This window comes from Lepidochelys kempii, chromosome 10, assembly GCF_965140285.1.
Source record: "Lepidochelys kempii isolate rLepKem1 chromosome 10, rLepKem1.hap1, whole genome shotgun sequence".
NCBI classification, from domain to species: domain Eukaryota; kingdom Metazoa; phylum Chordata; order Testudines; family Cheloniidae; genus Lepidochelys; species Lepidochelys kempii.
In genome coordinates, this window is record NC_136389.1 from 31,887,844 (window position 1) to 31,903,233 (window position 15,390).

The following is a 15,390-nucleotide window of genomic DNA, read 5'->3' on the forward strand; positions in this document are numbered from 1 at the left end:
GAGTCATTCCAATTCTCCCTCTCCCTCACCAATGACTATTTAAGTACTAATTTACAGGGGAACAGTTGTTGGGCCAGGGAGAAAGAGAGCATGCAAATTGGAATGGGTCTGTAGTCCAGTGGCTAGGACATCCAGCTGGGAAGAGAGATACCCTGGGTCTAACCACTCTTTCATTATTTAGCTACAGCTTCAAGAGGAGAGACTGCTGGGGCCCCACAGGTTAATAGGTATTAAAGCCAGAAGGGTCCATAATATTTATCTAGTCTGACCTCCTCTATATCACAGGCCAGAAAACCTCAAGTATCATTATTCCCCTTTTACAGATGAGGAACTGAGGCACAGAGAGACTAAGTGACTCACCCAAAGAGCCTGTTCGGGAGCAGGACTTGAACTCAGCTCATCTGTATCACAGTGTAGCAAACTAACCACTTAGTCACCCTTCCCCTCTTAGCTGTCTTCCTACTACCCTGGGGACAGAGCCCAACTGCTCAGGGTGATGTTTTTAATTATTTAAAAGACAGCAAACCATAGTGCAATGATAATTGGCTCTGGTGCTGTGATGTTCACACACAATCCGAGCAACCCTCTCCAGTGTAGCAGCGTTCCATGGCACATGGGTGAAAACCTCACAACAAAGCCACATGCTCTTTGCTTCTGCTCTGCCTTTTTGGGTGACATGATGGTAATTCTGTAAAAATGACAATGACATTAAATAAAGTTTCATGGGTCAGCACCCAAATGTCGGAAAAAACCTGGAGAAAATACTCAGGTCTCCAATGCAACTGTAACTCTGACCTCAGTGGTTGCATATTATGGTACTATCCTTAGTTATGTGATCACAGACAGTGATTTCTGCAGGGCTCCTGCCTCTTTGATGCTCAGGTTGGGTAGTGAACAGTGAATGAGGGAGGGACCCTGAAAAGCCCTGCATTATTCTCCGCCAATTCTGTTCCCAGGGACATCTGCAGTGAAGTAAATGGAGGTAGTCCTGTGACTGAGAAAAGAATATGGCCCTCTGTGCAGATTGTAGCATGCAGAAAGTGGAGTGGGGACTCGTGGATACAAATACATGAACATTGTGTCCATTTACAAATAATGCCATTATTAAAAACATTTTAAAATTAGGATTTAATTTCCAGGGAGAAAATAAATGTTTTTTAATGCCAGTTTTCTTATTAACGGCACTGTGTGCAGCTTTCCTCACCAACTTTATGAGGCAGAGGTCTCCTGGATATTGGAGTATGTGATTATGTAATTAAGGGCTGTGTCATATGCCATACGCACAAGTGGGCAGAGTTAAGGGGACCTAGCTTTGGAGTGCACTATAATTTTAACACATGTATAGAATATTTTGAAAGGAATAAAGATAAAGCATAGAGAGGAGGCCTGTAATAAATGAAATTCCAAGGGAAGCACTAGTCATTTATGCAGTGCGGCTCAGCACTTCCAGAGTCCTGAGCCCAGTGCTCAGCCTGAGTAGCTGGGCCAGATCCTCTCTACTTCAGCCCACAGGGCACTGGGGAAGATGGAAGGATGCATCAGCAATCACCGGGCTCTAATTCTACCACCTCCACCACTCATCCATGCATCACTCCCCTCCCCTCCCCTCCCCAGCATGCTGCTACATAAGGCCTCCTCCATGGTGATAGGGGCTGGATGTGCCCCCTAACACATAAGGTTTTATTTGGCATGAGCCACTAGGAATCATTCATCTCCTTCACATAGTGTGCACTGAATGTACCAAGGGTCCACAGGGAGCCCCGTTGGGGCACATTGTAAGTGAGAGGGTCCAGGTCATTTTTGACGATGTTGCTTACTTAGCCATCTGGAAAATGCCAAGCCTCATTCAAAGCCTACTGCACAAGCACAAAGGGCAATTTTCAGAGTTTTGTACCTTTGTCCAGTCAAAACCAATTCTCAGAAAACTCAAAGACATTTCTCCTCAATGAGGGCTGTTTCCCGACCAAATTCCCACTCCAGCCACTACCCTACCAGGAAGGTTCAAAAAAATATTGCAAGGTTTTATTATTACAGAGTCATAGATTTTGAGGTCAGAAGGGACCATCATGATCATCTAGCCTGACCTCCTGCCCATTGTAGGCCATAATAGACCCCTAACCTGCAGCTGAGTTACTGAACTCCTCAAATCATGGCTTAAAGATGTCAAGTTGCAGAGAATTCACCATTTACACTAGTTTAAAGCTTCAAGTGACCCATGCCCCGCACTGCTGAGGAAGGTGAAAACCCCCTAGGGTCTCCGCCAATCTGATCCAGGGAAAAATTCTTTCCCAACGCCAAATATGGTGACCACAATGGGCTCAAACTTACAATAAAAACCCACAGGCAGAGACCAGGCCCAGGAAATGTCCATTCCAACAGTGAAGGCTTTGGAGAGTCAAGAGTCAACTGCAGTCTGATCAGAATGGAAACACTCGAGCCACCAGCCTTCACTACACTACTCACTGTTGCTAGAGCTCCAGCACTCACAAAGGGAAGCCTCCTGCGCTGGGCAGCCTCTCTCCCCATTAACTGAAGACACCTGCTAATCTTATGTGCCTGTCTGGGAGCAGCAGTGCCTCTCATGCTCTTACACAGGCCTGAGTAGCAATGCTTGCCACAGCATAGGCACAGAGCCTGCTGCCTCACCAGTGGCAGGGGGCCCGCATAGTGATGCATGGCATCACAGTGTAGTTAGCTGTCTTCGAGGCTAGCAGCCAGGAGCAGTTAGTGGGAAGCACTTCCAACTCTGCATCTACCACAGCTGAAGGAGGACTGAATGCTCTGGCTGGAGGAGCAAATGAAGCCCGTTGAGGGCTTGTCTAGATTGGGGAAATCTGCAATGGTACAACACCCCAGTGTAGACCCATTACACTGGGGTGCTTAACTTTGGTTTCACAGCAGTGCAGAACATCCACACTGGGGTTGCATTGGTGCAGCCTCATACTGCAAAAGCCCATAGTGCAGGCAAGCCCTTGCAGGGTAGGTCGCACTGGGACAAATCCCACTTTGCACTGGTGCAGTGTGTCTCCATTAGAGGCTTGCACAGGTGTAATCACACCCTTCTAACCCTATTGTTCTACGATTAGTGGAGATTTGCCTAATCTGGACAAGCTCTGAGGCACGCAAATGGCCCAAGCACCACTAGTTCCCTGAAAGGTGTCCCCTGTAAGGCAGAATTACCTTCTCCAGAAAGCAGCAGCCATTGGGTTTAAATCTATTCCCCAAAGACCTTGTGGTTCAGACAGTTTCCCAGTGAAACATGATGTCCTGACAAGGTGGAGGGGATTGTACATCATCTCTCCTGACCCTCCACAAATTATAGATATTCACAGATGACCAACCCCTTCTAGAGGAAAGGGCAGTTGTCAGGAGCTGGCTTGTGGATAAGAATCATCACGCTGCAGTTTTGGCAAGGTGCAAGGGTGTTCATTTTGTCTGAAGTCATTGGTCCAAGTTTCTTCTCTGATTGTGGCAGTTTCTTGTCTGTGGCCTGCTGTCAGTATGGTGGGGTGAGGGGAGCTGTGTGCATTGCTTTTATAAGTTGATCTTGGTGGCAGATGGGTCTGCTGTAGCCCGTGTCACAGGCACAGGGACAAGGGGTTTCTTCTTGCAATCACATCAGCACTCTTCTCCGGAGGAGCATTTCTTTGAAGCTGTATCTAACTGCAGGACCTGGCAATCCCTCCAGCTACTCTTGGCTGCCTAGTGACTCTAGACATATGCCACCCATCCCCTTGCTCATTCACTCCCCCGCACCTTGCTTGTGTCTGTGTATTTAGGCTGTGAGCTCTTCCAGGGAGGAACCGTGTCCTCCTGTGTGTTGGTACAGCATGGAACACAATGGGCTCCCAGTCCCGACTGGGGCCTTCTGTGCTATCCCACAATATAAGGGATAAATAATAGTAATAATTATATGTCAAGGAATGAAAGACCTGAAGAATCAAATACTCCAGCAATGAGCTCCAGAGAAATACCTATATGCCAATGAATTATAGATTTCAGAAACTGATTTCTGGGTGCCTGCTATTTTACTGCAAGAAGGCAACATGGTTCAGACACTTTGAAATCTAGGGATCAGAAGCATTCTGTAGATATAGAGGTAGTATATAATAATAATTTTCACATACACACACACGTTTCTGTGGAACCCTACTTAATTCAGCAAGGTGTGTGTATGTGTGTTTGTACAAAGTATCGTTACTACTGCTACTTTCATGAGAAGTTTTTAGATCTGAAGTGATGTAATTTTTTTAACTAGTGCTATGTAGTAATGTCCCTGTGTAATTAGTAAATCATTCTTTGCAGGAGCAACTCCCACTGACTTCAGCGAGGCCAGAATTTTACCCACAGTCCGCATTTAGCACATCCTGATCTCTCCCCATGTATTATATGGAATGCAGTGATCTGTCACGGCTGTCACCTCTCTCCAAGCCTTTTAGCATGTTTGTAAAACATGTTGATGATTCCCTCCATGCTCTTTGGCCTGACATTTTCCACTTTGTCATTATGATTCCCCAGTACTGTTTGGTTGCTCATCTGTGCCCCTGCGGCCAGTTCATTTCCCCTGGCCATCCCATTGCTGCTTAAGATGTGAGAAATTGATAAAACCTCCCAGTGTACAATCCAGAGCAGGGCAAGGCATTGTTTCATAGGGAGATAAGATAGCCCCACGTCATTGGGTGGGTCCCAGAAGTGACCAATGACAATGGACAGCTGCCAAGTTCTGCTCTCCCCTTCCCCTTTATAACTGAGGCTGTGAAGGCAATCATGACAGACCTGTCCGAGTTTCCATTGTAAGAAGGCTGATCTCACAAACTCCAGCAGCGATGACTCTGACTCAAGCTGAGAAGGCTGCAGTAATTGCCATTTGGGGAAAGATAGCTGCCCAAGCTGATGCCCTTGGGACCGAGTCGCTGGAGAGGTAAGCAATGCAGCATCTTTGCTTAGATACTGTGGGCCTGTCTCTGGTCTCAGTCTGGTAGACTTACTCTAGTGTAAAACTTGTGTGAATGAGATCAGAATCAGGCCCTGAGACGCTCATTAGATTCTGTGGGCCAAATTCACCACTAGTGTAAGTGGACCTAGCAACATTGACAATAATTGAGCTGTGCTTGCTTTTGCCAGGGGTGAATCTGGGCCTGTAATTCAGAGGCCTGGGGAAATCAGAGACAATAATGGTTGGCTATTGGGCACCCTTGAGTGGGCAGATTTTGAAGTGTATCATTCAAACATTGATGATTGAGGACCTCAGCTTTTCTTGGAGAATAACGTTCATGGAAAGTCTAGTAGAATGTGGTAGAGCTCTATAGAAATTACTCTAAAACTCTAGACTTTATCGGAGAATAATATTCCTCCTATCAAATCCTACTGGATGGTTTCTAAAGAAAGAAGGTAATTTTCTATTCACTTGTATAGCACTTTCCATGAATACCAGCTGAGAGGAGTTCAGGAGAGTGACTCCACACTGTCATTAATACCGAGATAATACCTTGCCAAATGCAAAGGTTATCATTTTTATGAGCTGAACATGAAAAAAGAAGGCATGGATGTGGGGTTTATTATGTAAGTGATGCAATTTATATTGGCAAGTACTGAGCAATGCTTGAGAATGGATAATATACAGGGCATTCAAGCGGATTGCTTGAAACATGTCTCAACATTCCATTTGATGTGCAACAGATTAGTAGGAGAAGTAACTATCTCCTAGAAGTGTATATCACTTTAAACCACATGGACTTGTAGGTCCACGGAGGGTTTGCTGTAAATACAACTATATAGCCTTTATTGGCAGAACTGGGAAATTGTATTTTATGTGAAGTGAAGGTTATGTTAAGTGAAGAAGGTGTTTTCCCCCAAACATCCCATTTCAAATAAACCCAGCTGAAGTTTGGGGATGACCCACCCTATGCTCCTTCCAGCAGAAATCCACCCAAAGCTAATCAACTAAATAAGATGACACAAAGGGAGGGAAATAACCTGGAAGTTGATTGAACAGGCTTGGTTTATTCAGGCAAAGAATAATCCCAGGTTTGTGTTATTCAGCCTGTTAATTTTAAATCTTTTGATGGTCCTTTCTGGATGTATAGCCTCACTTATAGTGGGTAAAGCAAAGATTCTGGACAATGAAATATCTCTGTATCTAGAGTATTCACTGTAAGGTTATGGATTTTGCTAACTATCATTAGGAAATAAAACTTAGTTCTGCTGAAGAAAATATACTACAGAAGGTGCAGGTGGCTGTGTGGAGGTATTAGGTTATTTAGTTCAAAGAAGAAAAGAAGGTAAGTTTAAAATGCTTTTAAAATACATTTCAGCATGTAAATCTACATTTGCCTCTAGGATCCCACTACATCTGATTATTCACTGTGGGTTAGAATCCTCCCTGGTGTGACTCCATTGATTTATGCAGTTATACCAGGGATGAATTTGGTCTGATATCATTCTTTTCCTAAAATAAAGAAATAAGGTTACAAACTGCTTCTGTGGAACTGCTGGCCTGTAACATTTGAATATTCCCGCACCAGTTCAGCTCATGGTTTAGAACAGGTTACAGTAGGACATTAACAGTCTAAGGATCACAGATTTTCTCTAATCCATTCTAATGCTTTGGACTAGAAGAGCAGAATGGAGTGTTTATCCAGGGTCATGGCTCCCCCTTTCTCAGTGTCAGCTGCTCAGTGCAATTTCCATTGCTGAAGCCACTTCTAATGTTCTCTTCCAGGCTTTTTTCAAGCTTCCCCCAGACCAAGACCTATTTTCCTCATTTCGATCTCAGCCAAGGTTCTGCTCAGCTTCATGACCATGGCTCCAAGGTCCTGGGTGCTATTGGTGAGGCTGTCAAGAACATCGATAACATTACAGGTGCCTTGGCCACACTTAGTGAGCTGCATGCCTACATCCTCCGAGTCGATCCGGTGAACTTCAAGGTGAGTGAACTCCTACATGCAGTGCAGAGGGTGAAGAGAGTCCATTGGTCACTGAGTCAGTTGGCCCAGGCCACTTCAGCTGATGGGAGCTTAAGCACTGAATACTTTCCCATATAGTGCAGAGTGTGGCAGGGACGAAGCCTTGCAGCTCAGCGGTGAAGCTGTTATCATGCTGAGCCTTGGAAATGTGGCTGCAGCTTCACTTTAATCAGAGTGGCTGTGGAAGTCCTTTGCTGTTCCCTCTTGGGCTGGCTAAGACTCCTGCCTTTGTTGGGAACAGTCAATCCTGAGAGTGCAGCTGTGGTCCAGGAGGCTGTGCACTGGTCTGGGAATAAGTAGCTCTGGTTCTGCCATATACTCACTGTGTGATCTTGGGCAGGTCACATCACATCTCTGTGCCTCATCTTCCCCATCTAAAATGGGGATCATGATACTGACAGTTCTTGGCCAAGGGCTCTGAGGTTCCTGCATGAAAAGCCTTCTATAAATGCAAGGGTTATTCACAGTTACTTTGTATTCTCCTTTTGTGGAGGGGAAAGAGGGAGCAATGTTAAGCAATGACTTTTCTCTAGTCCAGAAGGTGGATTTCTTAGCCAATAGCTCATATCCACATGAGGTGACTCTGTGTAACTAGCAAGGAGATTCCTGCTTGATTCTTCAAAGACCAGACTCTCACTAGCCAGAGGAATGTTATTTCAGGCAGTTCCATTTGATTTCCTCCTGTTCTTTTCTCTTGCAGCTGCTTTCCCATTGCATTCTGTGCTCTGTGGCTGCCCACTTTCCCAACGACTTCACCCCAGAAGTCCATGCTGCATGGGACAAGTTCCTGTCCAAGATTTCTTCGGTGCTGACTGAGAAGTATAGATAAACTGTCTCCTTGGAGTATGAGGCCATGGCAGCTAGGAGTGGAATGCCCATCTCTCATCATGCACGCTTCATGAATCCCCACACATGGGTTTTATCCTTAACAAAAAGTCAATAAATATGCCAATTAGCCATCATGATCTCTGTGCTTTAATCTTTACTGGCTCCAGCCACACATTATTGTTCATAATGAGAGGTGTTCTGACATTCCCTGTAAGAGAGGTGAGGGATAGCTCAGTGGTTTGAGCAGTAGCCTGCTAAACCCAGGGTTGTGAGCTCAATCCTTGAGGAGGCCATTTGGGATCTCCGGCAAAAATTGGGGATTGGCCCTGCTTTGAGCGGGGGGTTGGACTAGATGATCTCCTGAGGTCCCTTCTAACCCTGGTATTCTATGATTCTATGCTAAGGGGTTAATTATCAGGGATCCACATACAACGCTTCTATTTACCCTTTTCTCATTATACATTGAACTGAAGGGCAGCAAATTTAAAACCAATACAAGGAAATGTTTTTTGCACAATTTGCCTGTGGAACTCATTACCACAAGATCTCATTGAGGCCAAGAAATTACCCAGATTCACAAATAATTAGATACATCCTTGATAAAGGGAAGTTACCTTAGATAAGATTCCCCCAAACCCAACATTTTAAGGCACAGAACCCTCCTACTTCAGGGAATAAGACCGTCTCTAATGAAAGGGTCTAGGAAGAAACTCCTGTGTGGGCAGGCTTTACCGAAACTGCCACTGCAGGGATCTTTGTATCTTCTGGTGCTGATGCTGACCATAGCCCAGGATCTTTCCTCTGGCAAAGAGGACCCTGGGCTGAGCCAGACTGGCAGTATCTCTGAGACACCCCCTCCCCAGCTGATTTGCCTGGCTAGACAAAGCCATGTCGTGCAAGCGTAGCTGGGATGCTATGTGAAAGCAGAGGAAAGGTCTCTAGCAGGACTTCAGAGCCTGGTTCTGTTTTATGCATTTATATTTCACGTTAAGTCAGTGCTGGTGGGAGCTGCCAGATTGACAGTCTTGAGCATTAAGTCCTCTGTCTTTAGATGGGCAGCAGCATCCCACCCTGCCCTGGTCAAGATGGGCCACTCTCGTTTGGTCTCCATGATTCAGTCTCAGATTGCCAGCAACAGTTTCCGTTACGTCCAGTCCTAATTCATTGTACACAGGTCACCAAACAGCTGCCAGAGGTTAGTGACTTTGCCAGTGGTGACTCAAAGGTGAAAGGTTTTGTATTACATTCCCGTTCCCAAGATGCCTAGCCAGACTCCTGACTGAGGCTCGGGTGGAACCCGAGACAGAGAGGTGAAAGGCGTCATATCCGTATCCAGCCCCTTTCCCCATGTTCGTTTCCAGCTCCACGGGCAACATGCTGACTTCCCCAGTACAGACATGCAATATGACATTTCAAGGCTGCAGGGCACAAGGCTGGATTTCAGCAAGATATGGGCACTGTTGTGATTTTAATGGTGACACCCTGAGGAAATGCTGCGTTGAGTGGACTCCCCTGCGGAGCGGAGTGTCCAGAGGCAACACTCACAGTTGTACTAGTGCCGGTTTCAGAGTAACCTGGAAATAAAAGAGGCCAGAGATGAAGAGCCATATTTTACCATGATGTGCAAAGAACGATCACACCGAGAGGTAGATGTAAATAAAAAGCCATTGGGACCCAGTCCAGTTCTCATTAAAATCAATAGAAAGAGTCCCAATTGCATCAGGCCCTGAAACAGTGCATGCTCAGCACCTCAGCAACACCTCACATTAGGATGCAGCATTGGAGCACTCTGACTCAGTTTCCCTTTTATGATCCTCAGACTTGGAGTAAGGGTCAACAATCCCTCAGATATGGCTCACTGCTTCAGCGTTTGCTGGGTTTGGCAGGGGAACAAGGGCCACTCACTCCTCTGGGCTCCAGGGTCCCTGTAGGAAGTGGTTGAAATCTCTTCTGACCCCTTGCTGCTTCCTTGACCTGCTTCCTACCATGGGCCTCTGCAGGTGATTCCTCAGACTCCAGTCCTGTGATCCTCTCCTCCTAGAGGTCCAGCTTTGCTTCTCATCACTCTGCTGCTGAAGGGTGTCACTTTCAGTGGCTTCTCAGCCTCTCTGACAGCCTCCTGGAACTCCTTCACCCCTACTACCTTCTCCCTTCAGGGCCAGACCTAATCCCTACTGCAGTTCTTCTCTCTCAGTCCTCCCCTATTGGCCCTTCCTTTATAGCAATCATTCAGTCTGTTTCTTCCCAGCTAGGTCTAATCCTTAATTCCTTCTATCGCTTGGAGGTGTCAGAATTGGCTAATTAGACTCTTGATCTCCCCTTAACCCTGTCACTACAAGTGTGGGGTTTATACACAGAAGACCCGTCACAAAGCCCTACAAGCAAGAAAGCTGATTTTGTGGCTTGTGGTTCCTCTGGACCAGGCTTGACAAACGCCTGGCCTGGCCTGGCCTAGCGGATCCCATGATATAGGAACATAAGAGCTGCCAGACCAGGTCAGACCATAGTCACTCTTGCCCATTATCCTGTCTCCAACAATAACCTGTACCAGAGCTTCAGGGAGAGTATACAGAACAGGGCAATTATGAAGGGATCCCCCCATCTGGTAATCAGAGGTTGTGGGATGCCCAGAGCATCAGAACATAAGAACGGCTCTACTGGGTCAGACCAAAGGTCCATCTAGCCCAGTATCCTGTCTTCAAACAGGGGCCAATGCCAGGTGCTTCAGAGGGAATGAACAGAACAGCTAATCATCAAGTGATCTATCCCCTGTCGCCCATTCCCAAATTCTGGCAAACAAAGGCTAGGGACACCATCCCTGCCCACCCTGGTTAATAGCCACTGTCAGACCTATCCTTGATTAAATTATCTAGTTCTTTTTTGAACCTTGTTATAGTCTCGACCTTCATAAACATCCTCTGGCAAAGAGTTCCACAGGTTGACTGTGCCTTGTGTGAAGAAATACTTCCTTTTGTTTGTTTTAAACCTGCTGCCTATTAATTTCATTTGGTGACCCCTAGTTCTTGTGTTATGAGGAGTAAATAACACTTCCTTATTTACTTTCTCCATGCCAGTCATGATTTTATAGACCTCTATCATATCCTCTGTTAGTGGTCTCTTTTCTAAGCTGAAAAGTCCCAGTCTTATTAATAAAAGAAAAGGAGTACTTGTGGCACCTTAGAGACTATCAAATTTATTTGAGCATAAGCTTTGCATCCGATGAAGTGAGCTGAAGCTCACGAAAGCTTATGCTCAAATAAATTGGTTAGTCTCTAAGGTGCCACAAGTACTCTTTTTCTTTTTGCGAATACAGACTAACACGGCTGCTACTCTGAAACCAGTCTTATTAATGTCTCCTCATACGGAAGCTGTTCCATACCCCTAACCATTTTTGTTGCCCTTTTCTGTACCTTTTCCAATTACAGTATATCTTTTTTGAGATGAGGTGACCACATCTGCATCCAATATTCACGATGTGGCATACCCTGGATTTATATAGAGGCATTGATATTTTCTTATTATCTATCCCTTTCCTAATGATTCCCAACATTCTCGTAGCTTTTTTGACTACTGCTGCAGTGGAGGTTTTCAGAGAACTATCCACAATGGCTCCAAGATCTCTTTCTTGAGTGGTAATAGCTAGTTTAGACCCCATCATTTTATATTTATAGTTGGGATTATGTTGTCCAATGTACATTATTTTGCATTTATGAACATTGAATTTCATCTGCCATTTTGTTGCCCAGACACCCACTTTTGTGAGGTCCCTTTGTAACTCTTCACAGTCTGCTTTGGACTTAACTATCTTGAGTAGTTTTGTATCATCCGCAAATTTTGCCACCTCACTGTTTATCCCTTTTTCCAGATCATTTATGAATATGTTGAACAGCACTGGTCCCAGTACAGACCCATGAGGGACACCACTATTTACCTCTCTCCACTCAGAAAGCATGGGGTTGCATCCCTGAGCATCTTGGCTAATAGCCATTGATAGACCTCTTCTCTGTGAAATTATCTCGTTCTTTTTTTGAACACAGTTATACTTTTGGCCATCGCAACATCTTCAGCTTCAGATTCTGCAGAATGAAAGTTTGCATTGAAAGACAATTAATAGCCCTTATAGTTGTGAAAATAAAGTTACAAATGTGAACCAACGTTGGAAACAACAGCTTTGAGAGTTTTGAGCCATCTCAGTGGTCTGTTGACTCTGAAGCATAACAATTACACTTTACGGACCAGAATTCCTGATAACTTAGATAGGCTGTTGTACACACAAATTGTATATTTCTAATTTGCATGTTTAATTACTGTAATTGCATAGGCAAATAGCCAAATAAAGAAAGGGGAGAAATGGTAATGTTCTTGATAGCGTCCTGCAACTTGTATTCCTCATAAAGTGATTCCAAAATCTGCTGTAAATTTGCTAACAGTTTAGTTTCTATGAAAAGGCCATTTTCCCTTGATCTTTGTGTACACCTCTCTTGGTCATCCCTGGCAGAACCCCTGTAGACTGAGAGACCTAACTTTGTAGCCCCAACCCAGCAAATACAATTCAAAATGAATTTTTGCTTCCTGCACAGACTGAATTTGACATACATCCTGTTGACTCCCAAAGGGTGAAGGGAGTAGAGAGAAGCAGTAGACATGTTACATTCATTTTTTGCATTGAGTCTTTCCTTTAGAAGACTATGGGTTTTTTCCTTTTCCAAAGATGCTTATGTAACAAAACTGCACAGGGCCTTCCTTCACTAGAGCTCTTTTATCTAGCAGAGAAAGGCATAACAAGAACCAACAGTAAGATAGTTAAAGCCTGATAAATTCAAGAGGTCAGGCTAGATGATCAAATGATCCCTAGTGGCCTTACAGTCTATGAATCTAGGAGAGATTGAAATTTCTAAACAAGCACATACAGGGCAGCTTGAGAAGTTCAAGTGCAGTAAATCTCCCAGCAGGATGGAACTATCCTAGTGAACTGAAGAAAAACAAAGGTGCGTGAGATAGGCCAAATTCTCCTCCTTTACACCCAGCTCACCCTAGCGCCTTGGAATCCTTCCTGGTTTATGCTGCTGTCATTGAGGGGCAGATAAGGGGGCTCTGTGGACTGTGCTAAGAGACCCTTGTGTGCTACCCTCTGGGGCAAAGAGGCTAGCGTCTATTATGCTCCAGAGCAGCAAAGGGAGGGTTCTGCCCCGGATGCAGACCAGTCAAAGCTGGGGGTTTTAGCTCACCACCATATGAGAGGCTCAGGACGGTGCCCCTGGGAACATTTCCTTTGCTGTCACAGTTTAGTGATTTTACAGCCCTCCTGTTGTTTCCTTGGTAGCGGGCTGCAGAAGGGGGCCTGAGGGTTGGGGAGGGGACGGTGGGTGCTTCGGCTTTTTTGTGTGGGATCTGCCCTGAGGGCTTGGTGCGGGTGGGGCTGCTCCCAGACCCGCTACCTTGCTGTTGTGCCAGGCAGAGTGGCACGGGATGTGCTCGCTTGCTCCGGGGTCCCAGGACAGGAGGCCGGGCTGTCTTCTGTGTCTCCGGCCGGTCCAGCCCCAGGCCCCTCACCCCGAATAAGTTCAGGGCCGGCGCAGCCGGGGCCAGGGGGCTGGCAGCTGCCACAGAGATAAAGGGGGCGGCAGAGGCGAGCGGACCCGCACAGCCCCAGCCCAGCCACCCAGCCGCTGCCATGCTGGCCGCAGACGAGAAACGGCTGATCCTACTCACCTGGAACAAGGTGCTGGGCCACCAGGAGGACTTTGGGGCCGAGGCCCTGGAGAGGTAGGGCCGGGGGCAGGCGGCCCAGGCGCAGGGTGTAGGGAGGAAACCAGCGCAGACACGACTTTGGAATGACCCAGCTGCTCTGCTGGACCGGGCTAATGGGGGCACCCGGGCGGGTGGGCGCGGGGCTCCCCTGGCACCCGGGGTGGGGGCCTTTGGGATTCACTGTCTCTGAACCCCCTCCCCCCTCGCAGGATGTTCACCGTCTACCCACAGACCAAGACCTACTTCCCCCACTTCGACCTGCGCCCTGACTCGAAGCACATCCGCTGGCACGGGAAGAAGGTGGTGGCCGCCCTGGGGGACGCCGTGAGGCACATCGACAACATCAGCGAGGCGCTCTCCGCGCTCAGCAACCTGCATGTCTACTCGCTGCGGGTGGACCCGGTCAACTTCAAGGCAAGAGCAAGCCAGGGCCGAGGAGAGTCCCCGGGGGCTGCGGGATCAGCCCTCCTCCCCCACCACTTTCCCCTCTCTCCGGGGGGTGCGGGATCAGCCCCCCACACACACACTTTCCCCTCTCTCTGGGGGTGCGGAATCAGCCCTCCCCCCCACACACTTTCCCCTCTCTCCGGGGGGTGCGGGATCAGCCCTCCCCCCCCCACACACTTTCCCCTCTCTCCAGGGGGTGCAGGATCAGCCACACACACACACACTTTCCCCTCTCTCCAGGGGGTGCGGGATCAGCTCTCCCCTCCCCACACACACTTTCCCCACTCTCCGGGGGGTGCGGGATCAGCCCTCCCCCCCATATACACACACACTTTCCCCTCTCTCCAGGGGGTGTGGGATCAGCCCTCCCCCCCCACACACACACACTTTCCCCTCTCTCCGGGGGGTGCGGGATCAGCCCTCCCCCGCACACACTTTCCCCTCTCTCCGGGGGGTGCGGGATCAGCCCCCCACACACACACACTTTCCCCTCTCTCCGGGAGGTGCGGGATCAGCCCTCCCCCCCCACACACACACTTTCCCCTCTCTCCGGGGGGTGCGGGATCAGCCCTCCCCCCCCCCACACACTTTCCCCTCTCTCCGGGGGGTGCGGGATCAGCCCTCCCCCCCACACACACTTTCCCCTCTCTCTGGGGGGTGCGGGCTGCCCCAGGCGCTGCTGGCTCGGGGCTCCCTGGGGTCAAGGACTGGCTGCCGCTTACCCGGTGTGCTTTGCTTTGCAGCTGCTGTGCCACTGCTTCCAGGTGGTGCTGGCCGTGCACCTGGCAGACAAGTACACCCCGCAGGTGCACCTCGCCTATGACAAGTTCCTGGCCGCCGTCTCTGCGGTGCTGACCAAGAAGTACCGGTGAGCCGCTGTCCCTCGCGGCTCTGGCGGGTTAGCCACGCGGCCTGCGGTGCTCTGACCCAATAAAGATGCCATCCCCGCAGCTCTGTCTCCGCGTCTCATTGGCGGGGCAGGTCGGAAGGGGGATACTCAGCTCTGCGGCTGCCTGTCAGTCCCTGGGGCCTGCATTCTGTGAAACAACAGGGTCTGGCAAACTCCGCCATGAGACCTGCCAAGCACACAGGTGCTGGAAGTAGGTGTGCTGCTGCACCCCTGGCTTGAAGTGGTTTCCATCCTAAACAGGGTTTACAGTTTGATTCAATGGCTCCCAGCACCACTGGCCAAGGGTCTAACTGACACCTGTCCTAAATGCCCTGGCTGCGAGCACTGGGAGTTAATAACTCTTCCCACGGTGATAAGAAAATCACCTCCCTAACCTCAGAGGTTTATGAGAAATAATACAATAACACAGGAAAAATAAGTCAAGCTGGGGTTACAGCCCAGGAGAAAGCATGACCACTTGGCCCAGCAAACAATGCCCAATACTGTGGG

The 15,390-nt window shown here is 48.0% G+C and overlaps 2 protein-coding genes across 3 annotated transcripts; both read left to right on the forward strand.

Annotated features, from left to right (window-relative positions):
* Positions 1–4,375: 4,375 nt before the first annotated feature.
* On the forward strand, positions 4,376–7,850 carry LOC140918390 (hemoglobin subunit pi). The gene is made up of 3 exons (XM_073362690.2): positions 4,376–4,921; positions 6,722–6,926; positions 7,666–7,850. The coding sequence occupies exons 1-3, from the start codon at positions 4,827–4,829 to the stop codon at positions 7,792–7,794; spliced, it is 429 nt and encodes a 142-aa protein (XP_073218791.1). The 5' UTR covers positions 4,376–4,826; the 3' UTR covers positions 7,795–7,850.
* Positions 7,851–13,193: 5,343 nt separating this feature from the next.
* Positions 13,194–14,926, forward strand: LOC140918392 (hemoglobin subunit alpha-D). 2 transcript variants are annotated; one of them, XM_073362692.2, is made up of 3 exons: positions 13,194–13,559; positions 13,754–13,958; positions 14,735–14,926. In XM_073362692.2, exons 1-3 carry the CDS (start codon positions 13,468–13,470, stop codon positions 14,861–14,863), a joined length of 426 nt encoding a protein of 141 aa, XP_073218793.2. In that variant the 5' UTR covers positions 13,194–13,467; the 3' UTR covers positions 14,864–14,926. The 2 variants fall into 2 exon arrangements, with proteins under 2 accessions (XP_073218793.2, XP_078710735.1); XM_078854609.1 differs by having other exon boundaries at positions 13,194–13,515; positions 13,776–13,958.
* Positions 14,927–15,390: the final 464 nt, after the last annotated feature.